Raw genomic sequence first — 27,030 nt, 5'->3', positions numbered from 1 at the left:
TCCTCATTGGGCCTCAATATAAATGATTCTTCTTCCTTCGTTTATGAATGTTTGCCACTATAACAAATTATTCCACAACATGTTGCAATAAACTATATAGTTGCTGTTTTGAGTCCATTTTCAAGCAACATAATTAAGGCATAAAGAAAACCTCTCAAAGATCAATAAACTTTAATTTATAACCAGTGTTATAACACATTTTGGAACACACATTTTGAATAAATAAACAAAGCAACAAATAAAATTAAAAGAGGAGAAGGTTAAGACCAAAACACCAAACTGAAAACCTCAACAAAACAAACAATCATGGAAATTATTGAGTCTGTTTCAATTCATCATGCGATTAATTGATTTATTTGAAGTGTTTTCTAAGACAGGAAGCTCCCAGAGGAGACGTGTGTGTTCGTGTGTGTGTGTGTGTATGTGTGTCCACAGCTGCTGCCTCCATCAATACACAGTTTATCTGTTGGAGCTGTTTAAATTTCACAAAGTGGATCAAATGGAGGAGGAGAATAAAAATGGAGGTCACGACTGTTAGCGTCCTGATCTCACCTCCTTGTTTCCTTCCCTCACTCCCTTCGCTCCTGCTTTAATGTGGCTGGTTTCAAGCAGCTTCTGCAGATCAAATGTCGCTTAAATCAAACAGAGACGCAAACGTCTTGAAAAGCAGCAACAGGATCAATCAGAGTGGAAATAAAAGATCTAACAGAAACAAAGCTGTGAAATGATCCTTTTATTTAGCTCCAACACTCAGCTGGAATATTATTTCTAAAATGCTGAAGTCATTTATAATTTAAAGCTCAGCAGGAAGACACAGGAAGGAAGAGAAGACCGCCCCCTGCTGGATAAATGATGAACAAAATCTACATAAATAACGAAACAAATGTTCATTAAATTCAACAATTTCCCTCAGAAAGTGAAACTACTGTATTTAATAAATTCACGACAACCAAAGCTATGTATTTTAATTTTCTTTCTTTAATGTTAATGACTGTGTATCATATCTAAACCCAAAGATATAGGACCTTATTTTGAGTCAATAATTCCTTAATATTGATTTTAAAAAGTACTAGAGACTATTTCACTTGTAAGATATGAAAAATGTCCAGGTTTAAGTAAAATAATCTGTCGGTGAAGCTTTTTATATAAATTTTTTTTTAGATTTAATAAATATTAGGAAGATATTTACTTAAAACTGTCTTGTATATCTTACTAAAAAGTTGCTTGTTATGTTAGTTTTGTCTTATTTCCAGTGTACTGAGGTATTTGCCTTAGAAAATAGACCAAAAATAATTAGCAATATTTTGTGTTTTTGCAGTGTAGCTTAATTTTTTTAGCAGAAATGTTCCCTTACTGACAAGTATGCTGATGTATTTTACATTTATATGCACTTAATGATTGGTTGGGGCTCCTTATGCATGAATTACCTTCATCTGAAAAATGAACTTTCGATCACAGGTTCAGTCCTTTCTCTTCTTATCACAGCTAACGCTATTCTGGGAGTAATGAACCAAAAACAAAAAATAATGAAAGAACTTCAGGAGGGTTTTTTGGGCAACATTGTAAATTTAGGTCTGGATAAAATAATTATTAATTTTTATTCCAATTAGGATTTTCTAAACAATAGTTGTAATCATACTACTACCAACAATGTAGTATTCTATTTTATGTTAGAATATTTTTTTATCCCTGTAAATTTAAAATTGAACTAAGTTTACTAAATACATCTTTAACTAAGGCTTTGTTCACACGTAATCGGGTCTTTATAAAAACAAATATGTCCGCCACGTCGTTTAAAAATATAATACCAACATGGGATCAGTTTCAGAAGTTTTCATCTACAGAAATCTGATCGGTCACTGGTTGTTGTTATAAGCCTGCCAAACCCATAGGGGGCAGTGTAGCGCAAATCAGCCAATAAGATTGCTTCAAAACAGCTGGGACTTCCTGTTAGAAATTAATCATGGCGCCAGTAGGTTCGTCTGTCTGGATAAATAGCCGAACTACTTTTAAATGGCGTAATAGAATATAAAGTCAATAAAACACAATGTTGAACGGGAATCACGTCAAAGCAAAACTGTGGATAAATCGGCGCCTTTGTCACCGACTGTAAACACAAATACGGAGTTCTCTCAAATCTGCACTTTGATCGAAGTTTTCTTTTTAGAAAATATTTTTTAGTTATATTAAACAAAGTGTTCGTGTGGATTAACGGCACAAATGCAGGAAAATATATTTATGTGGAAAATTAGCTACAAATGTTTATCAAAAGTTGTTTTTACCTCAACAGGTCCAACAGATGGTTCCTCCTTTCTGTTGCTTCCTGACTTAAATATTCCTCATTTAAGGAAATTAAAACCTAGAATAATAATAAAAGAGGAGGCAAACAAACCCAGCAGCAAACTGAAGTCAAAATAAATAGATTTTAATGAACACTGTTAATGCTGATCTGTCAGAGATCATAAAAATAACAAAATGACAGACAGACAGAAAATCAAACAGCAGGTTGAGCCTAAGTTGGTTTAAAATGACAGTCCTAGAAAAACAAAGATGTCTCCCTTTGTTAATTCAGGCTTCCTGCACTTCCTTCACTTCTCCTTAAATTAGCTTAGCTCTGAGTTTCTAAAGAATCTTGGGTGTACTGCAGATGTTTACAATCGAGGTCAGGATTAAAATTCAAAATCTGCAGGAAAAAACTACACTGAAAAAACAGAAAACCTTAGTGCTTCTAATGCAGATATATTAGTACAGTTGAAATAAGAAAAAAACTATTTATATGTAACTTTTCAACAAGAAATATAAACTTTTAAAAGTAATTAATAGCTTAATATTGATTTAAAAAGAAATAGATCCACAGGCAGATTATTTAACTTATAACAACACATTTTTAGTCAGATAATCTTCCAGTGGAAGTAGTGTTGTTTTAAATAAATATTAAGAAATTATTGACTTTAAACAAGCTTATATATATTATTGAAAAGTTAGTTTTGTTTATATCAACTATAATAAGATATTTCTGCTAGAAATAAGACTAAAAATAGTTGGTGAGATTTTGTGTTTTTACAGTGTAGAGACAAAAGAAGGACAGAAAGCAGAGAGAAAGAAGGAAATAAGTGAGCAAGGAAAAGTAGGAACAAGGAAAAAGTCAAAAGAACAAAAAGAGGAAAGCATCTAAACGAAGAAAATAAACTTTTAAAAACCAAGAAAGGAAATAAAAACGAAGGAAGGGCAAAATAAATGTAAGATGTAAAGAAGACAAAAGATGAAGGGCAGGGAATAAGGAAGGATATGTAGGATATGGGAAGGAAGCAAGAGAGGAGGTGAAAAGAAAGGATTAACGCAAGAAGAGATGGAAGAAAACAGTGAAGGAAACGAGGACGAAAGAGAAGCAGGAACCAAAAAAGACGGAAAAATTGAAACAAAAGGATAAAAGGTTGCAAAAACAAAGGGAATAATAAACAGAGGTGTAAAACAAGGAGGGAGAAAGTGAATGACATAAGGAAGGAACATTTAAAAGATTAAACAGGAAATAAAATCTGGAAATAATTTCTGTAATTGCAATTATGTTGGTTTGACACTTTACTGCTCCACAGCGCCCCCTTCTGATTACAACAAAGAGAGCCTGAGGAGGTGAGGAAAGGATTCAAGGATGTTAAAATCTGAGCATGAGAACCGGAAGTGGGCGGAGTCTGAGCTGTGACATCATTGTGACCTGACAGTTAAAAAAAACAAACGAGCCCCTCGCTTTAAAAATATTAACAGCTGCTGATTCAAAACAACAAAAAACCAAGAAGAAGAAAAAAACACATTAAGAAAACAATAAAACACTCAAATCAAAGAAAACCCACAAATCTAAGATTTCCTTCCACTCTATCACAAAAAACGACGTACAACGAGTCAAACACACACCGAAACGACAGGGTCTGCTTGTGTGGACCTGAGGAGCTGCAGGTCTTCCTATCACTACCTGGAGAGGAGCGGACACGGCTGGACCTACGTGGTTCTGACCTGACAAACATGGCTTCCCTGAAGGGCTCCGAGGTTCTGACGGGGAACCGGCTGCAGCACCAATCAGCTCTTCACTTTGTTTTTAAAACATTTTCTGTGGGTTTTGTCGCCGCTGGATCATTTGAAACAGGAGAATTGCAAAGATTTAGACATAATCTAGAGTAAGGGAGGTCAAAGTGGGGTCTGCAACCCTGACCACAATTAAAGAGTTAATTAAATAAATTAGAACAAACCTACGGCTTTGAATTAAAATCTACTTAAAAACATGTTGTCATGGTAACCAGAATCACATCTGCTCATTCACTTATGCTCTAAATTTCACCTTACAGCAAACGTTTTCAAATGAAGACTGACCTACAGCCTGTTATCGCTGAGAACAGGCAAAATAATTTTTGTTTTCTTCAGTCGAGCCTAAAATAATTAGCTAATGGATGCTTTTTATTAATTTACTTTAATTAATTTCATTTGAATTATTTCTTATAATTTTAAATAATAATTGTGTTGTAATTGTCTTGTATTTACTGATTGCATTTATTGACAAATTGTGTGTTGTTTAGTTATTTTATCTTGTATGACCTTTGTTTGTTTTTAGCAGGACGATGGATGAAGGATAATTCTGGCAAAGTTTACGAAAAATGTTAATAAAGGTGAATTGTCCCTACCAAATAAATTAATAAGTTTTAAAATTGACAAGGAAAACATACAAAAACAATTTAATCTGCTATCCTGTTCCTATAAAAAATCAGATTACTTATTTGTTTAATTAAATTAGATAGTGATTACTTTATTGTAGAGGACGTTAAAAACAAATCAAATTTTGGGTGATTATAGTTTTTTACAATAATATTTGGCCTGCGCTTAATTTTGATGTGACAAAAAGTTTGGACACTCATGATTTAGAGGTTAGGAAATAAACCAGTAATTCATAGCTTCCAATCAGACAGAGATATGAATAAATATAGTGGATTTTTATCAAAATACTAAATTATTCCAATAGAAAGCAGCGTTTAGTTCCCGTATATTCCTAGCTTCTAGTGCACTTGAAATATAATAAAACTAACTTACACTTAACTTTTCACCAAGAAATATGAGCTTGTTTAAAGTAAATATTTCCTTAATATCTGTGAAAAAGTTCAGTTGGCAGATTATTTCACCTGAAATATGGGAAAAATTAAAACCTTAAAATAAATTTTTAAAAAACAAACATTTAATTTCCCTTTGGGATCCATAAAATATCTTTAATTGAACTGAGTTAAATGTCCTGTTATAGGTGAAATAATTTGCCAGGAACTAGAACTGGGTTGCTAGGCGAAGGGCTGGGCTTGGCTGGGGTTGCTAGGTAACGCACAGTGCCAGTGAAATTAGTGCTTTTTTAAAATGAATATTAAGGAATTAATGACGTGAATAAGCTCCTACATTTCGCTGAGAAGTTGCTTATAAGTTAGTTTTGTCTTATTTTTAGAGTACTAAGATATTTGAACTAGAAACTCGACTAAAAGTACTTGGTAAGATTTAGTGTCTTTGCAATGTAAGATTATTTTATTAGAAATACGTTTCCTGAAGGATTCAAGCTGGATTTCTGTTTTCAGAGGGTTTATTAAATTTTTTGAGCAGCTCTGTAATAAAACAACCTGGAGTTACGGATGTGGACAGGAATCTCTCATAGTATCTGAATTTGGGAGTGATCGGCTCTCGGTTTAAATGGTTTTCCCTGAAGATTTGCGAGAGGCGTGTTTTTAGCGGGTTTCTGTGCTTGGAGATTGACATTGGCAGGAGCTGCAGCAGCCTGAGGAAAGCAGGGCGTCAGCTGCCCAGCGGCGCCTTCGGGTCAGGGGTTCTGGTTGTGGACGAACACTGGGTTTGACCCTGAAGCAATTTTCTTTTCTTTTTTTTTGTTAAAGGGAAAAGTGTGGAGTCTTCAGCTGGAACCAACAGGTAAAGTTCACATCAAATCTCTTTCTCTTTAAATATAATTTCATCTAAAAAACGAGTGACTATCTAACAAACTGAAACCAACTATCTCGGGTCGCGGCGCCGCGGCTGCTGCTGGGTGGAGGTTGGGTCCAGATGGGGCGGGACGACACGCAGACGACGGACGGACAGACGACTAGTTGTCCTCGTCATCGTCGTCGTCCTCCCCTTCATCGTCTACGTCTCTCTTCCTCTTCTGTCCCGCAGCGCCCTGCTGCTCCTCTGCAGAGACAAGACACACAGAGACTTACAAAGTATTCACACCATAAAGATTTCATCACATTACAACTAGGGTTGAAACGATTAATCGTGATTAATCAATTATTGAAATAGTCATCAACTTATTTAGTTGATGTCCTGCTGCTCCTCTGCAGAGACAGGACACACAGAGACTTAAAAAGTATTCACACAACTAAGATTTGCTCATGTTTCGTCACAGTGTGAATAGGGCTGAAATGATTAATTGGTTTAATCATGATTAATCGACTACTGAAATAATCCTCCCCTTATTTAGTAATCAATTAATCGTTAACTGGAGCATACAGACTCAATTGAAGTCATTTTCTGAAAGAACAATACAGTTAAAGCCAGAACAATTAAACCAAAATTGAGCAAAAAATATATATATATTGCATTTAAATTAATAAAAAAAAACTTTCATGGGTTAAATAGCAAAAAAAGGGGCCCCAAAAAGAGCCTTGGTGTATCCCACATTAGGGCTGAAACGATTAATTGAATTAATCATGATTAATCAATTATTGAAATAATCATAAACTAATTTAATAATTGATTAATAATTAACTGAAGTATATTCATGAAGATGAATGAAGAGGTTTCAGTTTTTGAAAAAGAAAACTGAAAACAATTGATCACTTTCCTTCCACTTTGTCTCAATCACTTACAATTGTAGTAAAAATAATAAAAGTTTCAACTTGAACCAGCTGCAGTATCCTCACCTTCCTCCTCTGCATAGTCATCCTCATCCTCATAATCTTCCTGAAATGAAGAGCAGACACAAAAAGAGGTGGAGAGACAATTAAAAACTTTAAAGTGACGTTAAAAACGTGAAAACCGTTGGATGTTTCTGAGTGGACGACACTAATGAGGCTCTTTGTCTATTTGTCAGGACAACATGGAGACCGAGTCAACAACCATCAGACCAACTCTGACTGGATGTGAAGCTGAACCTCAAAACGCACTGCAAAAACACTAAATATTACCAAGTTTTTATGGTCTTTACTCTGGTGCTAAAATTACTACACTTCAAATAAGACAAAACTAACTTACAAGAAACTTTTCAGCAAGAAATAGGAGCTTATTTTAAGTCAATAGTTCCTTACAATGGATTTAAAAAATAAACTGGCAGATTGATATAAGCAGACTAAGGCGATGCGGCTTAAAAATAACATCTCAGATTTTTTCATCCCAGATCTCATTTTAAACAACTTTTTTTTCTAGAAAGAAATCACAAATGGCAGAATATACTTTCAAAAAGTGGATTTTGTTTCAGCCATCCCTTCTGTGAGTTGGACAGCAAATAATTAGGGCCAGATTAAAGTTTTTGTTGCATTGGCAGAATAAAGATTCAGTTTACCAGAATAAAGTTGTTTTAATGAGAAAAGCTCTGATAGATTCATCTCGATCAGACATGACCAGATTATTTCCTTATTTGTAAAAATTACTCCAAAGTGTACATTCACATGACTCTCAACATTCCTCTTTATAATTAATATTTTTCATTTTTGTGTTGAAGTTTTCATAAAATTATTTCTTCATTCTCCTAAAATTTCAACTTTATTCTGATAATATTAATGCTTAATTCTCTCATTATTTCAACTCTCTTGCCCTAAAACAGTATTCTTGCAATATTATGACTTTATTTCTATAATAAAGTCATAATATTTTATTGTGGAGTTCACCTGAACTCAAAGTTAAAGAGAAACTTCAAACAAAATGGCCGCCGCCCTGACATCACGCTGAACTACGGAACCAAAGGAGTCGATTGGTGAAAAAAAATCACTATTTTCCAAACATTAAATCGTCAATTGATCAAATTGATTTATCGCTCAAAACGAACCAAGACATTTTTCTCATATTATAAGTGAAATAATCTTCCAGTTCAACTAGAACTTATTGACTAAAAACAAGCTCATATATTTTGCTGAAAAGTTCTTTGTAATTTAGTTTTAGTTTATTTAAAGCGTAATAAGTTATTTGAACTACAAACTAGATCAAAAATAGTTCTGTGTTTTTGCAGTGTGGACCGTCAGTGGTGGTTGTTCTGGTGCTGAACTGGATCCACAACAACACTATGCCTGAGGTGAGTCCAGCTAACTGGACCGGGTCTAACAGAACCAGCAGCAGCTCTGATGCAGGACTCTGTTTTCTGCTGCATGATGGGATGGGAGGGATGGAAGGAGGAGGCTGCTATGAATCCTGAGGTTTCAGAGGCGAGTTGCCCACCTGATTGGCCTGGTTCACCTGAAAGCTCAGCCCCACCTCTCTTCCCTCTGAGCCATCCTCATCCTCCTCTTCGTCATCCTCCTCCCCGTAGTCGCCGGTCGGCCCCGCCCGGTCCTCGCCGTCTTCGTCTGTAAGCAGAGACCAACACTGAACGTTTTCGATCACATGCAGACAGAAACATTCCCACGAAGCAGAAGGGCAGAGCCGTACGGAAGACGATTAGGGACAATAATACAACAACAAAATCTGGCATTTTTATCAGGATTTTGACTTTAAACTCATTCTGATTCTGTCAACCTTCGTCTAAATTTAAACAAGTAATTGAACATTCTTCGATTATGTAGTTTGCATATGAAAAATGATCACATAATAGTTTCTTCCTTGTTATGGGATTTGCAAACAGGCACTTTTTCCACACTGAAAACCAGTCCCAAATTTGTTTTGTAGATTTGAGTTTTAAGAGATTAAAGTTAGAATTCTAAGAAAAAGGCAAAATTTTGTCAAAATCACTACCAATATAGTTAAAATTCTGAGATAAAAGTCAGAATCCTGAAAACAAGTAAAGTTTGAGAAAAATCTAAATTCTGTGAAAAAAGCCAAAATTCTGAGTTTAAAGTCAAAATACTGACAAAAAAGTTACAATTCTAAGATTAAAATCCTAATTCTGAGAAAAAAGTAAAAATTCTGGAAAGAGTCAAAATTATTTTAAAAAGTCAAAATAGTGAGGAAAAAGTCAAACCTATGAGAAAAAGTCAGAATTGCGAGAAAAAGACTAAATTCAGGGAAAAATATAAGACTTCTGTGAAAAAAAGTCAGAGTTCTGAGTTTTCTGCTCTGGTGGCCCTCGGCCTCTTCCGTGGTGCTGAGTCGTTTCGGTCCATCAAACCGGGCTCAGGCGGAGGTCGTCCTCTCACCTTCGTCGTCGGCCTCGGAGTCTGGCGCCTCGTTGTCCTCCTGGTCGAAGCCGTCCAGGTAAGTCACCTGAGGCAGCAGCTCGAACACGCTCTCCCTGTAGTCCTCCAGAGACGTGATCTCGCAGTTAAACAGGTCCAGACTCTGCAGGCTCTTCAGGTTTTGCTGCAGCAGGAAACGTCACAAAGTAAGACTCTCCTAATAATAATAAACTAAAACGAAGGTAACTAAACGAGGTAACTGACCAGCGCCTCCAACGTGCTCAGCTCTTTAATCTTGTTCCCGCTCAGGTTGAGGTAGGTCAGGTTGGGACATTTCTGTGCTAGAGTCTCCAGAGACCCTGATAAGTTGTTGTCACTCAGCTCCAACTGAGAGGAAAATGACTGGTTTAATATTCAGGAGAACAAAAATAACTTCATGTAGACATTCCTGCTTGAGCCTGCATTCAAAAACAGAGTTTTATAGAGCTGAAAATAACACATAAGAACCATTTTTAGCTAAAATATTACAACAGGTCGATCTGGACGACTTTATTTATCTACACACTGAAGATAAAAATACAACAACCAAGTACTGATTTGCTAATGTTTCAAAGTTGATTTAATAGGGAAATACAAATGCTAAAAAAGTTTTCTTTAATATCTTGGGTTCCTTGCAGTTCTGTCAATGCATAAAGGATTGAATTGTTTTAATTCAGTCATCAACTAATTTGTTACCCATACATGAAAAGGTACAAGGTTTATATTTATGTCTGCCCTACATAACAAATTAAACTACCCAACACCTTAATAAAGCATTACAATACATAAAAAACCCAAAACATATAATGTCGTATGTTATAAAACCACTAAACACAAAAGGAAAGAAAGAAATCAAAAACCAAATAGAATACAACATAATTTTAACTTATTTATTGTAACCATCAAATATTTTTTTCTTATCGATTTTTTGAAATCTTATGATAAACTACACTTATATAGTCCAGGTTTTAATAATTTCAACTGTTTTTACAGCTTGATGTTTATTAACTTTACAAATATTATATTTGGATTCATTAAATGCAAAAATAAATAAATAAATAAATAAAAAAATAAAAAAAACTTTGCACCACAACTGGCAGCAAACTTCATTTTTGCTTATGGATGTCTCTGTGTAAAAATAAGAACTTTGCCTAAAGAGAACAGCAATGATCCAAATCCACAACCTTGTGTAACACCAAGGCTAACAAAACTATGTGAATATGACCCAGTAACATATGGACTCTCAAGCATTTAAAAGTATTTTAAAAACTATAGTGATTTATGGATTTAGTGGCACCACTTCAATGTAAGTGGTGACACTAAACTTCAATGTAAGTGGTGACACTAACAATGGAAGAATAACCTTGAAAACAGCCACATAATCCTTCAAATCCTTCTTGGATAAATAGCTGAAACTAAAAAAAACATAAAAACTATTAATCTTTGCTCAAATTATGTTTGTATTCACATTACCAGTGAAACAGGTGAAAGAGAAACTACTTATTGCTGTGATCTGAAAGTTTATTATTTAGTTTTGGGTTTGAGACAAGCACAATGGCGCCACCTGGTGGACTAACAGGTAAACTACATGTATTATTCAATACAAAAACAGACACAAAACGCTTCATTCCACCTCCGCCGCCATTAGACATCTCTGAACTAGTTCAATTAATTCTGCATTTTTATTACCATATTGCTTCTCTGAAAAAACATTTAAATCTCTGAAGTTTAAACTTAGAACTCAACGTCAGAGTGTTAATGTTTGTGGTTCAGGTGACAGGTGAGGTGGGCTTACCTTCCGTAGTTTGGGCAGTGAAGGCAGCTTCGCCAGTGAGCTCAGACCGACGTTGACCACGCTGAGAAACTCCAGCTCTGTGAACTCGTCCGTCAGACCTTCGACCTCGCCGTCAGCAGACCGACTGTTGTCCACGACCAGCTCCACAATCTGAAACAGCAAAGACAAACCCATCGATTAGAAAACATTATTTCTGTGTTCACCAAACACAGCAGAAACTGAAATATCCCACTTTTTCATGACTGCAAATGCATCAGAATGTTTTCATACAATTTGCTTTAGATTGAGCAAAATTATCATAGAAAACAGCATAAATAATGATAATTAATTCACATTAATTTGTCCATTAATTTATAAACTATTACGCTAAACTGGCTTGTGTTTATTCATGACAAAATTAAACATGAATTAATTAATTAAAAATTAATTGATCAGGAAGCAAACAAAACAATAAAAAGGTGCAGGCCTTATATTTATACAAATAAATAAGTTTTATTTCTATTTATAAATGAATTTATTTATTCTGCATTTACATCTAAAAATGATATATTTTGCATTTATATTTGTTATATAATTATTAATTATATTAGTACATATTTAAATATAATTCATATATTGGACGAGTTTAAATATCTTGGTTTCTTATAAAGCTGCAGTATGTAACTTTTATAAAAAAAATTTTTTCACATATTTGTTGAAACTGTCACTACAGTATATCATGATTGCATAATATGAGAGATAATCTGTAAAAATTCTAGCCTTGTCCCAGTGCCAACTAGAAACAACCAATCAAAGCCAGGAGTCAGGTCTTAGCGCTGTCAATCACTCTGTGTTGCTGCTCCTCCTATGTAGTGAATGCTCAAGCCAGTATGGCCACCAATGACAGCAGATTAACAGTTTTCCTGTAATGGTAAGTTGTTTCTCCCCCTTTAGCACACTTAGCAGTACATGAGGTTGATTGACAGCGCTAAGACCCTCCTCCTGGCTCTGATTGGTTGTTTTTGGTAGGGATAGGTGCATTTCTTCAGATGATGTGAAGGAGATCAATCTGTTCACTGATTATCTGTCTCATATTATACTTTCATAACATGGTAGTTTTAACAAATATGTAAGAACCCCCCCCCCCCCCATTTTTTATGAAAGCAACATACTGCAGCTTTAACTAAACCTGTGTATAGTGTAAATAAATAACAAATTAAATGGGTCAATGAAGTTCCTGTTGTATTGGTCAGACTACTGGTTTCCAAGCCTTATATAACGTAAGAGCCTGAGCGGAGCATCAGCCTGCAGCTCCATCATCATCTGCGCTGTGAGTGTGCAGGGTTTAACCCACTGTAATCTGCATGCAGAGTGCTGCAGGAAGAGGAGGAGGAGGAGGAGGTGGAGGTTTCTCTGCATTAACCATCTGCCGGCTTCCCCCAATTTATAAAACATGACCGCAGCGTTTCATCTGTTCAAGTAAATTAACTTGGAGTATTATTTAACCTGAGCTGCTGGTTATATAATACACACTCACACACCCACACGCAGCCCCACACACGCATGCAGCTTTAAAGACCCGGTTTATGGGAACAGTCGACACAACCGGGCACACCAATATCTGTGCTCACAGCTTTCACGTAGCTCCTCGAGAGCACACAGTAATCTAATTTCTTGTACTCTAACGGCTCAGGTGTAACGCCATCTTGTTCCGTTACGTCGTCCATATTCCGTCGCCGAACCTCCCAGTTACCTGGTGGCCACGTTACTGCGGGGTGTAACGCCGCCTTGTTTTGACCAGTTTCTGTAGGTCACCGAGTCGACATTTTCGCCGTCGTCGTCGAAAATTCCTCTCGACACGAAAGCTAATCCGCTTTCTGTACCGGCAGGTTGGTAACGCGTTACAGCTCCGCCGCGCAGCCTGTGACCGACCTTTGCGCGCCAGCGAGCTGGGTCGAACCAAAACCACCGCAAAAAAGACACGAAAACACAATAATATGACTGTGAATTAAAGTGCACATTGCGTGGCGTGACCGGACCTGTTGAAAGAAAGTCTGCTGTAAGACAATGTCGTCGAAGTTTAAAGCGGCGGCGACTTAAAAATGTCCGCTCATAAAGGACGAGCGAGTCTATAACGGACATCAGATGAGTTGTTGTTTACCCACACCGTACTCCAGGATAAACCGATTGAACACAAATAATATTATTATTTTAAAGAGGAGTTTCCCCGAGGAGCAGATACGTTTAAAAAGTTAAAGCCGAACAAGTTGACGGAATTAGCAGCGTGTATCGACCGTTGAGCCGGAGTGAGAGACGGAATTTTGTCGGAGAGCAGGGGGGCGGTACAACCGAGGAACCCCGTAAGATGCTCCACATATGCCTCAAACAACTATAAAGAGCTGGGCTATAACTCATACTGTCAGCGCGTCGATAAAGATAGTTTAGCATGCGATTAGCCCTCTCGAATTCAATAAAGGGAGTAAGTAAGTGCTGAAAGGCAAGAAGCAAGGTCCGGGCTCCGGACGCGCATCACGGACAACAATTACCACCTTATTACAGTCTAAGTCGCTTACCTCTGCTGGGCTTCGGTTCCGCAGCTCTAAAGTAATCCTCTTCTTCATATCCATGTTTAACTGTGACGTGTGGTTGTTTAGAACCGAGCGCTGAGCAGTTGAGAAAAGTCCCGGGGATCAGACGGGTAGCTGCCCTTCTCTGTTGGCCGCAAGTTGCCTACTGATCCTCCATGATAACTTGCGCCCTGCCCCCTCCACTACAGCCTCGCCCACCGAAAGAACGGGGTTGGCCGTCCCTGTTGTCCTCGCTTCTGATTGGTCGACAGAGACGTCAATCACGATCATCGACATAATAATCCTCTATCTGCATGGCTTAAAAGGCGTAGGAGTCGTAGTATTGGATGCGGGTGACATTTTTAAATTTGTCAGGGTTGTTGATCTAATCAATCAATTAAAATAATATTAATGTAATTTTTACCAACATTTTTGCTGAATGTGTTTTTTTAAATATATATTTTATTAATATATTATCACAACAAATATAGGAATATCCAAAATGTATATTTTTAAAAGAAAATATTTTTGACATTACTGAGTAGCTAATAGTTGGTGCCCCTAACAATCCCATTATAACTAATGTATATAGAGGTTTTTCCTCTAACACATACCTTTTTTAAAATTGATCAGTTCATAGATACTTATAAGAGCAACTCCTAGAAATCCATGACTTTCTTTTTCCCTGTATTATAAATGTGACATGACAACTGGCCACCAGGCTGGATGAGGACCTATTTTTATCTTATCACCACTCAGAGACAATGGTGGTAAGGAAGTTAAAACAAAAACAAATAAAACTTATAAGCATGCTGTTGTAACTTCTCAGGATCAGTTTATTAGAAAACTTTTACTTACCAAATGATTGTTTGGGATTAATGGTAGAAAAAAGCCTTTTCTGTCCCATCATCACAAACATAAACACAGATTTTGATATGGGACTTTTCTCAAACACCACAATAATCGGATTATTGGCATAAAAAGTAAAGTGGCAGTGGGTTAAAATAATGGGTAAATATGTTGAAAAGCACTGTTATGGAGGATCTGTGATGCTGTGGGCCTTTTTCCATTTCACAAATTATAAATATTAATTAAATAAAAATCTGGGGAACATTAAATTTCAATATATATGCAATCTATATTAGGATTTTTTCCCCCAACAAATTATCTTGCCATATATTGTATTGCTTTAAATGTCACAAAGTTTATTGAAAAAGAACATAATAAAATGAATATTAGTTTAAAAAAAAAAAAGCAAACTTATTTACAAATACAATTTGTTTTTACAAAAATATCATGACCAACGCTAAACTACAGAGCTACGCTGTGCTCCAAAAACTATAGAGAGCTCATAAATAAATGAAGCAAACTATGTATGGTGATCATCGCTTTGAAATCTCAAAGACACAATAAAGACGTTCTTCAAAAACAAAAAAGAAGTATATTTAATTGCAGGCAGCCATCATCGTCATCATCATCAATGTCACAGAGAAGCCAGTAGGTAAAGTTAAAAAAATACAACTTTATATGTACATAGAAAAGGGTTGGTTATGCCAAGCTTATAAAAATAACTATAACACAAACAGCTAGTCTCAGGTTGAAGGAGAAGTGGGGGGTGGCAGGCAGCTGAGAGGATACATGTGATCGGTCCGAGTGCAGTGAAGTTCAGCAGCACGAACTGGACCAGCATGTGTTTGGCTTCAGGGGATTCATCTCCAACCTAACTGTAAACTCCTTCATGCTCAAAAGGTTCCTGTAGGTGCACATGAATTTAATTTATTGAGTTTTTCTAACTAATTGAGAGAAAATTAATATTTTTTTGCAAGAACAAGTCAAAACATTCCTAAATGAGGTTAGTAGTACTTCATTTTACAGTAGAATTGTTCCACAACTTGTTTTTCTTACAAATCGTAAAGTTGTAAACAGGTTGTTCTGCTTCAGTTTGTGGCGGTAACAATCTGTAGATTTAACTGAGATGAGAAAGTTGATGCCCTTATACAGATTTCACAGAGATGCACCGATCAAGTTGGAATCAGCCAATATTTTCCCAATAAACCTTGATCTACTCTTTAAATCAAAACATCGAACTTTTTTGGTTGAAAAATTATTAACCACAAACATGTCATTTTAGTTTATCAACAACCAAATTACACATTTTCACTTTTATGTGTTTAAAAAAAAAATTGGTCAAAATCTGAACCTCATGGCCAGGAAGAGTCTGATCAGTGCATCTCTAATATTAACCATTTTGATAAAAATCACAACAAAACAACCAGTTTCAACACAGACCGCAAATCATACTGATATGATTTTGTGTTTTTGCAGTGCAATCAAGCTTGCAGCCAACATCCAGACCCTCTCGAAGCCTCAAACATGAATGCATCAGGCCTTCAGAAACACTGTGCTGCTGTTTGTCACAGAGTTGGTTCCAAACCAGAACCACAGACGACACTGCAGAATTGGATAAAGATTAAAGATAAGATGGAGAATGAAAGGACAAAGGGAAGACATCAAGTATTTTTCAGCTTCTCGAAGGAAAAACCTTCTCCTTTCCTGCCTGTAACATTTGATCTGGGTTCACCTTTAACATGCACAACAATTTAGGCCTTACCTTTGGACAGTTTGTTGGTCTACTGCACAGCAGAAAACTGAATAATTCGAGGTACAATTAAAATATTTTAACTGGTTTTGGACTGTATACGAGTGGGTTTTCTTTTAGGATAAACATGTAATAAAATATCTGTGTGACTGCTAAGTTAGTTTGGTATTAAATGATTTAATATTGAAATACAATGGATTCAATCACAGCAAAAACATAAAATCTTGCCAAGTATTTTGGGTCTAGCTTTTGGTGAAAATATCTTGGAACTCTTGAAATAAGACAAAACTAAGTTATAAGTAACTTTTCAGCAAAACATAGTAGCTTGTTTTAAGTCAATAATTCATTTTCATTGACGAAAAAGTTCAAGTTCCACTGGCAAGGGGGGCTAAAGCTGTTACCTAGCAACCTTAGTCAAACCCAGCCCGTTACTTAGCAACCGGTTTTAGTTTCACTTGCAGATTATTTCACTTACAACAGGATATTTTTCCATGTTAAAAGTAAAATAATCTGCCTGTGAAACTTCATCTATATTAAACAAGTTCCTAAATCTTTTTAAAAAATTAGTTTTGTTTCAAGCATATTAAGCAATTTAGACAAAAAAAACTAGACCGAAACTAAAACTACTCAGTAAGATTCAGTGTTTTTGCGGTGATGATATATCTGAATTTCATGCTGAATATGATGAAATCCCCTCCAAACACACTAAAAACGAAGCTCACATTAGAAGGAATCACTGCAGTGTCTCGATAATCGTTCAGTTATGGTCACATGAGGTCAGCTAACTTTGGGATTCGCTAAATTAAACGACAAAACAGAACATAATAATGTTTAAAATAAGAAAACAAATGGGTCTGATGGGATAGCTGTTGGCCTTCAAAAAGAGGAGATACTTACAGGGTATTAGGGCCACGCTAAGAAAAAAATAAACATTAATAAAAATTTTAATCACGAGTATAAAGTCATAATATAAGGAGAATAAAGTCAAAATAATATGAGTATAAAGTTGAAAGAAAATGATTCAGTCATAAAATTACAAGATCAAAGTCATAATGGTCCAAAAACGAAGTAATACTACACAAATTAAGTCAAAAATAATACAAGAATAAACTCCTAATATGAGAACAATTCATATTAGTACAAGAACTGAATCAAAATAATATGAGGATAAATTCTAAATCATGAGAATAAAGACATAATATTACCACAATAAAATGGTAATATTTATACTTTTATTAATTCAACTATATTCTCATGTAATGTAAAATCTATTCTTGTACGACGTTATTCTCTTATTATTTTTGTCTTTATTCCTGTATTATTTCAAATTTATTTTTATATCATTTTGACTTTATTCTCATCATGAGTTTAATCTTATAATATAACTATTGTTGTATTATTTCAGCTTTATTCACATAATGTTATGACTTTAATCTCGTGATTTTATATTTTTTTATTTCCTAGCGTGGCTCCGATTCTCCGATGTTCAATCTTGAATTAGGCCAGACTGAAGGTCTAAGTTTCTTGTGTCACATTTCGAACAGGGAAGCAGATTGTAGTTCTATCAGGAACAGAAACGTTCGTCTCTGTGCCGAAGCGTTCCCACATTTTCTCACATTGAACTGTGCAGACGGATGGCAACGTAAAGCAAACATGACATGAAGGTCCATGTCAACTCATGCATCTTTTCCCTTTCTGTTGGATCGCATCGAAGCGACGGTCAGCTGCCAGTCCTTCTAGGGTTTAAAATGAAGCAGAGCTGAACTTTCCTGTTTGGTCCGTCTCTCAGTAAGGAATCCATCTCGACTCGGATGCTCTGTACTTCCTGTGGTGAGTCAGCTCCTCCCCTCTGTCTCAGTTAAATGAGTCCAATCAGCCGCCTCCTGGTACGATGCGTCTCCTCCTGCGTTAGGAGCTGACCTGCGTCGCCTCGCTGCCCGTCTCCACCAGCGTCACCTGACCTTCCTCCCCTTCCATGATGATTCCCCCTTCCTGCAGCACCACCATCTCTCCTTCCTCCTCCACTACGCCGGTGGCGCCCTCCTCCTCATCCTCCCCTCCCACCACCTCCTCTGGGCTGGCGGCGTTGGTGCCGGCCGCGGCGTTGCCGTTGCTGGTGTTGGCCTGACTCTGAGCCATGGCCTCCAGCTTCATGCGGTACTCCTCGGCTTCCTGCTCCTTACGGAGGAGCTGCTGCCGGTACTCCTGAGCCTTCCTGTTAGCTTCCTGCAGCTGTCTCTGCAGCAGCTCCTGAAGAACGGAGAAGAAGAAACCTTTACAATGAAAACAGTCAAAATAGCAAACTGAACTGACCCGTGACGCTCAGTGGGACAAGGCAACAGTGAACAGAACTTTTTAAATCCAGATGTATGTTGGTGGTTTTGAAACGTATACAGAAAATCCCATCAGTACCAGATCATCCAAAGTGTGTTTTCTGTTTCTTTTTTAATTTCTCCACATTCACCAGTCAGTCGGTTTTGGTGTTCCACATGGTACTGTACATGGGCAAGTTTGATTTAACCTTTAATATCTCCAAAATTAATTTGTTCATAACAGAAATACATTCATGGTCAGTACATTTTAATTATTTATTGAACATGATTTATGTAACACACATCCAGATTAATATTGTTTATTAGATTAAGGAAGTTTTCACACCTGATAGTTCGGTAGACTCGATTTAATTGGGGACTAAACTCACTACATTTGTTACATTTTTCTCTTTCACATTGAATCAAACAATCCAAATTAATTTAAAAACCTTTTTCCCCTCCTCTCCTGTGGGTGCGCTGTACCAAGAACTCCTGAAGGAAACAACATCAGAACCTCTGAATAAGACAAGAACTCAACTTTCTTCTTCATGAAATGTAAACAAAAATGGAGTGGCGTTGTTTTAGTGATTGTAGGATTTCTCTTTTGTCTTTGGAAAAAGACCAAGACTCATTTCTCCTGCTAGCGCTTGACGCTTGCATTAGTTTTGGTTGTATTTACCCAGAATTCCCTGCTTTATAATAAAAAATCTGGAGGGACATTTTGACTATTGAATTGAATTAAATCACCTCAAACAGACAGATGTGAGTGCAAATGTCTTTTGCTTTGTAATAACCCTGTTTTAAATGTAATTCAGCTACGGGAACAGGAACTACTCACAGTCTCTCCTGTGTCGTTGTGGTTGTTGGTCACCTCCAGCTTCCTCTTCCTGGAGGGCTGCGGCTGCGGCTCCTCTGTTACCACCTCCTCCGTCACCGTGTTGGCCGGCACTGCGAGCACTGACAGAAAAAAAAACAAACTAATAATTATCTGAGCATAAACCGTCCTGCAGCCTCCAGCTCTCAGTCTGGGACTTACTCTGCTGTCCGTGCTGCATAGTGACGAAGAAGGGCTGGGACATCCCCCCCGTGGTCTGAAGGTTGCCATGTTGGTCCGTTACGATCGTGATGACCCGCTGACCACTCTCATTCACCACTGTGGCATGCTGGATGTTGGAGTCCAGAGCACTGGCTGCCATCGCCTCCTCTGACTCTCCTGCAGAGCAAAAACATTTCAGACAGAGAGAGAGAGAGAGAGAGGGAGAGAAAGAGAAAGGGAGGGGGAGAGAGAGAGATCGCTTCAAATGGAGGCACTGACTTTACAACCAGCTGAAAGAAATATTTATACATCTTAAACTTTAAATCAAAAGTACTCACAAGTAAAGAAAATATTTATAAAAACTAACATCAAGCAAATAAAGAAGCCTGATTTTTTTCCTGCACAAAATAGATTTTACTAGAGTTATTGTCATCGCACAAAAGCAACAATGTACAATGAGTACATATAAAAAAATACACAAAATACAAGTGTTACTGGTAATAATAGATAAATAATCAAATAAACATAAATCTAGACTAAATATAAAATAATAATATTTGCTACATATGAGCCATAGATGTAACAAGGATTTTGCAAGTTTCTGCATTAAAAATCTAGTTTTCAGTTCCTTTTGAACTTGAATAAATACATTTATTAAAAACAGGATTTGTGTCCCTTTTTTCAAAATGTATGCTATATTTAGCCAAATTTAATAAATTAAACAAAAGCGGATTTGGGTTCAGAAAAAGTTTTTAGTTCTTTTAATTATAAGAGCTCGGTAACACAAAGATGAATTCTTTGTGTCGTTCTTTACAATTTCTATTGTAAGAAAATTATATTGTTAATTTTATAAAATTAATAAAAAGTGTCCATCTCCATCAGATCAACCATCTGTGCTGGACCGGTTCAGATTTGTATTTTTTGAGCTGTAGTTGAGGGCCGCACAAAATCAGTCCACGGGCCAGAAACGGCCCCCCCTGATGTAAACCTTTTCACATGTTTTCATGTTACAATAACAAATTTCACTCCTTCGACTCCGAACACTTCAGCTCCTCATGTTCTCCAGGTCAGACAGTATTTAAACTCATGAGGCTCATTTTGGGTTTATTAGCGTTTAAACAGTGAAGTTTCTGTTCTCACCTGCGTTAGCCTTGTTCAGCAGCTCCGCCAGGTTCACCCCCTGGATGGACGGTATTCCCTGGATTATGAACTGTGGCTGGTTGGTGGTGCTGCTCGTCTCCACATTCATGCTCACCTGGTTCATGTTAACCTGGTTCTGCATGCTCTCCTGTAAGCAAACACCAGCAAACACCTGGCTAAGTGCAAACATGTAATAATAATAATTATTAATAATAATTAGCTGCTACAGTGGATTAAACTATAGTTTTATAATTATTCTGTTTTTGCAGATCTTAAGTTGGCACTTTGATGTGGCATCCAGTAGGAAGAGCAAAAGTTTAAGATGATTTGCAGCTGCAGTAATAATTAAAAACAACTAAATTTAGCAGAAAAAGGAGAAGCTGACTGATTGTTGCAGCTCCTCTCACCTGCAGCATCAGCATCAGCTCCGTGTTCTGGATGTCGGCTGCGATGTCGAATGGCGTCTTTTCGAATTTGCTGCGCGCGTGGACGTCAGCGCCGTGTTTGATGAGGGTGTCGCACACGCCGTGGTGTCCGTGCTGCGCCGCCCAATGGAGAGCTGTCATCTTCAGCATGTCTTTGGCGTTGATGTCTGCACCGCTCTGAAGGCAGATTCACCAAAAACCATTAAAAAAATTAATTCGCATGGATTTATCTGGTCGTCTGCATTAAGAGGAAAGAGTAAAAGTCTCGATGCAACGTTTAGTCGTTTCACACAAACTTCCATGTGATCATTAAAAATTTTGCTTTTTTTGAACTACTTTATTTTTTAAGATTTTATTGTTTGTCTTGCCCTCCATCTCATATTTTCTACTTTTAAAGTTTTAGTGGTTTTAATCTCGACTCTTTTTTTTTTTTTAGGCTTCATTTCTAAATGATCGTTTACAAACAGTTTGTTTTTAATTGCTTTACTGTTTATAAACTAGCTGTTCTACTATTCAAAAACTGGTTGATTTGCTGTTTTAAAGCTAGTTGTATCATTATTTATAAGCTAGTTAATCTATTACTTATAAACTAGTTATTTTTACTCTTTATAAACCAGTTAACTTTGTTTATAAACAAGTTGTTTCTGTTGCATATAAAAAAACAAGTTGTTTTATTGTTTATAAATTAGTTTTTATTGTTTATAAACGAATTATTTTTATTCATTATCAACTAGTTCTTTTATTGTTTATTATTTTTAATATTTAGCATTATCCGCTCTGTCCACTGTTCTGTCTATATACATTAAATGAACTCTAAGAGCCAAAAACACAATTCTGTCCAACTATTTTCTGGTCTTTGAATCTATCACGCCCCCTGATGATGTCATAAAGGTAAAGAAAAGATGGCCGACTGAAACAAACTGTAACCAGTCGGTCCTGAAGTCCCACCCTGATCAGCAGCTCTACGATGACTGTGTGTCCCTCAGCGGCTGCCATATGCAGCGGGGTCCTGTCCACTTTGGTCCGGGCGTCTCTGCTGACGCCAGCCCTCAGCAGGACGTCGGCGGTGGAGTAGTGGCCGTGCTGGGCGGCCAGGTGGAGGGGCGACGTCCCCAACTGTGGAAAACACAGAAAAAGAAGAAGAAGAGAAAGAAGTCACATGCAGATTGAACAACTGTGACATCACTGCAGTGGATAAACTGGCTGCTTCAACTGGTCGGTGTGGAAAAGTAACGTCAAAAAGAGACAAAGGCCATTAAAATAAATATCATTATAACAGAACTGAATGAATTTAATACGTTTTTGTTTTGAACCACTTGAACTCTGCATTACATTCTTAATATTCAGATCCTTCTATAGCAGGCTGGGCCCTCCTGGTCCCGGAGGGCCGATGTCCTGCATCTTTTAGAGTCTCCCTGGTCCAACACACCTGAATCCAGCAGCTGAATCTCCCCCCAAGTCCAGTCAGGTTCTCCAGAGTCCTGCTAGTGACCTCATTATTTGACTCAGGTGTGTTGAAGTAGAGATACATCTAAAAGTTGCAGGAGACCGGCCCTCCAGGCCTGGAGTTGCCCACCCCTGCTCTATAGTATTCACCAACTCTTTTCTCCATTTTGTTACAATTTCTGCAGAAAATATTAAAAAATACATTTAAATAAATCAGTTTTCTGGTGTATGACATGAAATTCCTATATAATTAGGGCTGAAACAATTACTTGTGATTAATTAATTACTGAAACAATTGTTAACTGATTTAATAATAAATTAATAACTAAAAAAATTTGCTATGATTGATAATCGAGTGACAAAAGGTGCCTTGTCACTCGATTATCAATCTGTTAATCCAAAATGTAGTCAATCATTCCACAAATGATCAAACGTTCACTACAGGAATGCTATGTTATTGCATTTCATGCAATAAAGTGTTCATTTTTTTATTTAAAAAAGGAACTGAATTATTTGTTTGCATTTTCAATGTACTTCTAATGTTGTATTAAAAATTATTAGAAGTTAAATGAAAAATATGCCAAATGTTTTTTTCATCCGATTGTCCAAATAATCAATTACTAAAATAATTGTTAGTTGCAGCTTTGAATAAAACACACTAAAATCTGTGGTTGGAAATGACAAAATGAGAAAAAAGCTTTACTTTTCAAGTCATTGCATTATTTAGAGGTAAAACAGATCATTGCAAAGGAGTTTTGTGGGCGGCTCACCCAGTCGGTGGTGAACGGCGCTCCGTTGGCCATCAGGTTTCGGACCTCGTCATCGTTTCCTTTCCGAGCCGCTTCCAGCAGCCGCTTCCCCAGATCCACCAGCGACATCTAACACACATCAGAGCAGCAGTTCATAAAAAACCACTCTCCAATCCTTATTATCATCCAAAATACACAAATTTTAGATTAGTAGCAGGAGCCATATTCTGTAAATTACTAAATGAATTCTGATGAGGCTCGTTTGTCAGATTAAAAGCGCTTTTTGAACAATTTCTGTAACAAAGTTTATTGGTCTGATGTAATATGTAATCTTAAATGTTGTGTTTTCATTAGCTGTAAGCAGAAAACCCATCATAATTAACAAAAATTAAGAGTTGAAGACATCAGTCTGTCCACATTACAATTACATCAGTCCACATTACAATAACAATGTAATTTATTGAATATGGCTGTATTTTCAGTGTATGTTGTGGCTAAAAACACGAAAATGAGACACAGGCAGTGATGGCTACATGAATAAAAACCAAAAATAACAGCAAACCATTACATTGATTAAAAGATACTTATTGAGTTTTTAAGACAGGAACATTAATTAACAGCAGTTTAAAAATAGATCAAAGTAAAAACTGCTTTTTCCAAAAAATTTAAAACCAAAATATTTTTTTAGATGGCAACAACAATGGTTTTAATGGTTCTCAAATGTTTTGGGAATTGGTTTCACACATTATCCACAGAAACTGATTTATTTGTGTCTGAAAATATTCTTTTAATGCTGGTGAAATCTTATAAAATCTATCATTAAAAAACTTTTATGATGCCTTTCTTATGTTCAGTGTGAATATTTAACTAAGCCTAAGTGTACTTTTAACAGCTTATTAAACACCAGAACATAATTAATCTCATTTTATTTCACTAAAACTCTCTCTCTCTCTCAAAAAAAAAAGTTAAAAATTGCTTCTAAAAAAGAAGGGTGTGTTAGCTTCCCCCTCCATTCACTGTAACGGGGTTCTGAAGCTACATATGTGCCCATTATCGGACAAACCCCCCGCCTTTCGGAAACAAATTGCATTTACAACAAAATAAAAACTTGTGCAGAGTTTCAATAATTTAGTTTTACAAAAATTGGACAACTTTTCCGGTTCAAGAGCAAATTTATAAAAGCAAATTAAGGTCTTATAAACAGGACCACCCATACATATTCATGTGTGTCCGATAATGGAATTACTCGCATTCAAGAGTTTAGCCCATTACCTTCCTTTTTGCTAAAACTATAGAGAAACCACCTCTTAAGAATCAAAGTGGGACCATTTTGTAAAATGAGTTATTAGTTTGAAAACCTTCTGTGGGTTTATAATGATAATTTTATATTTTTGTAACTGTTAAAAGTCCCGTCCGATAATGGAACTCCTGCGAACAAACAGTGTTTGTTATTGCGAAACAGCGGAGCGGGACGAGACTTCTGTCTCAGCGGCCGAGGAGCCATTTTACGCGCCTTCACGGCCAGAAAATAGACCGCCATGTGCCACGTACCCCCTGTCCCCCCATCTAAGCTGCTTTCTACGGCATTCTACATATAAATATATCCGTCGATGCTACCGAGAAATAAACAGAAGCACCGACAGGAAACTGTTTGATATTAAGTTGTTGGTTTTCCGGGGGAAGTCACACAGAAATTTCCTATTTTACACACGGAGAAAAAACTACTTCCACATCCGGTTAAGTTGCATTCTGCAAGCGTGCACCGCCAAAGCGCTTACCGGAGTGTATGATGAGATTGTTCCACGTTTTGTGGTTATTTCTGTAATCTTTAAATATGAGAAACCTCGGAAACTATGAGTCTTCTCCTGGCGTAGGACGGCAGAGGGGCTACTTACCGCGTTCAGGTTTGTTCGGGTCCAACCAGGCTACTCCTCTATGCTAATGTTAGCAAGCTAGCCGGCTAAGAAGCGCAAACCCCGCCGCGTGAAGATGATTTGTGCGATTTTATGGTTCTCTGAGACGTAGCATGGGCCAGATATCCGAAGAATCTGTTTCAAAATTCGCTAAAAACAGGCATTTGGGACCACTGTAGCTTGTCGTAGTCCTCAGAGCTTGTTTACTGCTGAAAGTTAGCAATCGGTAGCAGTAACGCAGCCGGAGGTTGATATTGAGCCTTCAAAATAAAACTAGTTCTCGGTATTTCAATTTAAGAAAATTAAATGTCACGAAAATGCAGCTTTTATCTCGTCTTCCAATTTATGCGATTCCTTTATATTTTACAATTGTCAAATATTTTAACTCTTGTCAAAATATCTCATATAAAATAATTCCAGAAGTACTTTTGAGTAATTCCAGAAGTACTCAGCTTTAAAGTTTATCTAAGATGGATCATGTGTTAAATTCGGACCTATATTAGACTGTCACTACATTAGATCACGTGTGCCATACATGCCAGTGAAATATTTGAACAATACTTTGTAGATTTTATTTTGTACAGAAATATTAAAAGTTATGTTATATTTATAGTTTTAATTACATCAGACATATCAACATAAAATATGCCACGAGACAACACTGACTAGACACTTTTTGTTAAAAGTAATAATTAGAAAAATGAACAGAACTGAGCACTGACTTTTTGCCTTTGACAAGATAGTATTTTTGGAAAATATTTAACCACTTTTAAATTAAATATTCTTCCAATATATATACATTTATATCTAAAGAAATTAAAGCCTCTACTAGATAATTTTTTGTGAGTCAAAGTACGCTAAAGTAAAAAAGTATTTCACCAAAGTACCAGTTTATTACCGCCCCTATTTTATTTTGAAAGTCGTGGCAGGAAATGCGTACTTTTTCCATTCCGCTGTTTACCACACAATTATGCTAGCCGTTAGCCTGTAAGCGTTCAAATGGTTAAAAAGTTACATTTCGGCTGGTTTTTACCTCTTTTGGTACCCGGTAAACCCTGTAACCGTATTTCAACAGGGGTGTGTGATAGTCTGGCAGGGATTTACCCGCCGAAGAGCCATTTAAAAACTCTTGATTATTGTGTTTTGTCTGATACAAATATGGCGGCGGCGCGACACCGGAGGTAGAAGCCATAATACGTTAACCTCCCTGTGGGCGGGGCTTAGCCAGCGCCAACCAGAACAGACCAGAGATCAGTTTACTGCAGCATGTGTAACGCTCAGACTCACGCGAAGTCAGAAAACATCCTGATCCCAGAACAGTGAAAAAAAAAAAAAAAAATCAGAGCTCTCCTGTCCCTTCTAAGACGCTATTTAAAAAATGTCAGAGTTGAATTTACCGCAGAGCTGAATTTAATAAAAATATAGTTTAACTCCCCAAATCAAACATTTATTTTGTCTAAACTACTTAGTTTAGACTCTTTGCAAAGTGAATGTTATCGTTTTTAAGTTGGAAAGGCAAATATATTATGTTTTTTGTGTATTTTTATTTAAAAACTATACTTTTAACCTTATCAAAAGTAAACAGAAAAAGCTCTAGCTAGTTCCGTGTTAAAATTTATTTACTGATTTCATCTGCGTGGCTTCATGCGCTCTACTTTAATAATCCGTATAGTTCACTTTTCAACCAGTAGAAAT

The 27,030-nt window shown here is 36.7% G+C and overlaps 2 protein-coding genes and 1 long non-coding RNA gene across 5 annotated transcripts; 1 reads left to right on the top strand and 2 right to left on the bottom strand.

Annotated features, from left to right (window-relative positions):
• Nucleotides 1-2,409: 2,409 nt before the first annotated feature.
• anp32e (acidic (leucine-rich) nuclear phosphoprotein 32 family, member E) lies at nt 2,410-13,928 on the bottom strand. Of its 2 annotated transcripts, none has more exons than XM_044138887.1 (7): nt 13,722-13,928; nt 11,170-11,319; nt 9,600-9,722; nt 9,357-9,519; nt 8,443-8,570; nt 6,936-6,975; nt 2,410-6,201 (listed from the first exon to the last, which is right to left on the bottom strand). In XM_044138887.1, exons 1-7 carry the CDS (start codon nt 13,773-13,775, stop codon nt 6,116-6,118), a joined length of 744 nt encoding a protein of 247 aa, XP_043994822.1. In that variant the 5' UTR covers nt 13,776-13,928; the 3' UTR covers nt 2,410-6,115. The 2 variants fall into 2 exon arrangements, with proteins under 2 accessions (XP_043994822.1, XP_043994823.1); XM_044138888.1 differs by having other exon boundaries at nt 8,479-8,570.
• LOC122843825 lies at nt 12,908-16,402 on the top strand. The gene is made up of 2 exons (XR_006372784.1): nt 12,908-13,037; nt 16,041-16,402. It is a non-coding gene; the product is annotated as an uncharacterized LOC122843825 (long non-coding RNA).
• gabpb2a (GA binding protein transcription factor subunit beta 2a) lies at nt 14,903-26,668 on the bottom strand. 2 transcript variants are annotated; one of them, XM_044138885.1, is made up of 8 exons: nt 26,369-26,668; nt 23,444-23,551; nt 22,176-22,343; nt 21,210-21,404; nt 20,803-20,950; nt 19,663-19,839; nt 19,465-19,583; nt 14,903-18,564 (listed from the first exon to the last, which is right to left on the bottom strand). In XM_044138885.1, exons 1-8 carry the CDS (start codon nt 26,525-26,527, stop codon nt 18,223-18,225), a joined length of 1,416 nt encoding a protein of 471 aa, XP_043994820.1. In that variant the 5' UTR covers nt 26,528-26,668; the 3' UTR covers nt 14,903-18,222. The 2 variants fall into 2 exon arrangements, with proteins under 2 accessions (XP_043994820.1, XP_043994821.1); XM_044138886.1 differs by lacking the exon at nt 26,369-26,668 and adding an exon at nt 25,318-26,333.
• Between the last annotated feature and the right edge of the window lie 362 nt (nt 26,669-27,030).

Source organism: Gambusia affinis, linkage group LG14 (assembly GCF_019740435.1).
Source record: "Gambusia affinis linkage group LG14, SWU_Gaff_1.0, whole genome shotgun sequence".
In the NCBI taxonomy this organism is placed as follows: Eukaryota; Metazoa; Chordata; class Actinopteri; order Cyprinodontiformes; family Poeciliidae; genus Gambusia; species Gambusia affinis.
This window is presented reverse-complemented; position numbering and strand designations above follow the sequence as displayed.

What these genes read in the sequence shown, in the direction of transcription:
- anp32e (XM_044138887.1), bottom strand. Translation starts at nt 13,775, where the DNA reads ATGGATATGAAGAAGAGGATTACTTTAGAGCTGCGGAACCGAAGCCCA. An exon ending in CTCCGAGGCCGACGACGAAG is followed by an intron (nt 8,571 to 9,356) that starts GTGAGAGGACGA and finishes CTCTGCTTACAG; the next exon opens with ACGAAGACGGCGAGGACCGG. An exon ending in AGGTGAACCAGGCCAATCAG is followed by an intron (nt 6,976 to 8,442) that starts GTGGGCAACTCG and finishes TCTTCATTTCAG; the next exon opens with GAAGATTATGAGGATGAGGA.
- gabpb2a (XM_044138885.1), bottom strand. Translation starts at nt 26,527, where the DNA reads ATGGCTTCTACCTCCGGTGTCGCGCCGCCGCCATATTTGTATCAGACA. An exon ending in TCGTAGAGCTGCTGATCAGG is followed by an intron (nt 21,405 to 22,175) that starts GTGGGACTTCAG and finishes ATCTGCCTTCAG; the next exon opens with AGCGGTGCAGACATCAACGC. An exon ending in AGCTGATGCTGATGCTGCAG is followed by an intron (nt 20,951 to 21,209) that starts GTGAGAGGAGCT and finishes GTTTGCTTACAG; the next exon opens with GAGAGCATGCAGAACCAGGT.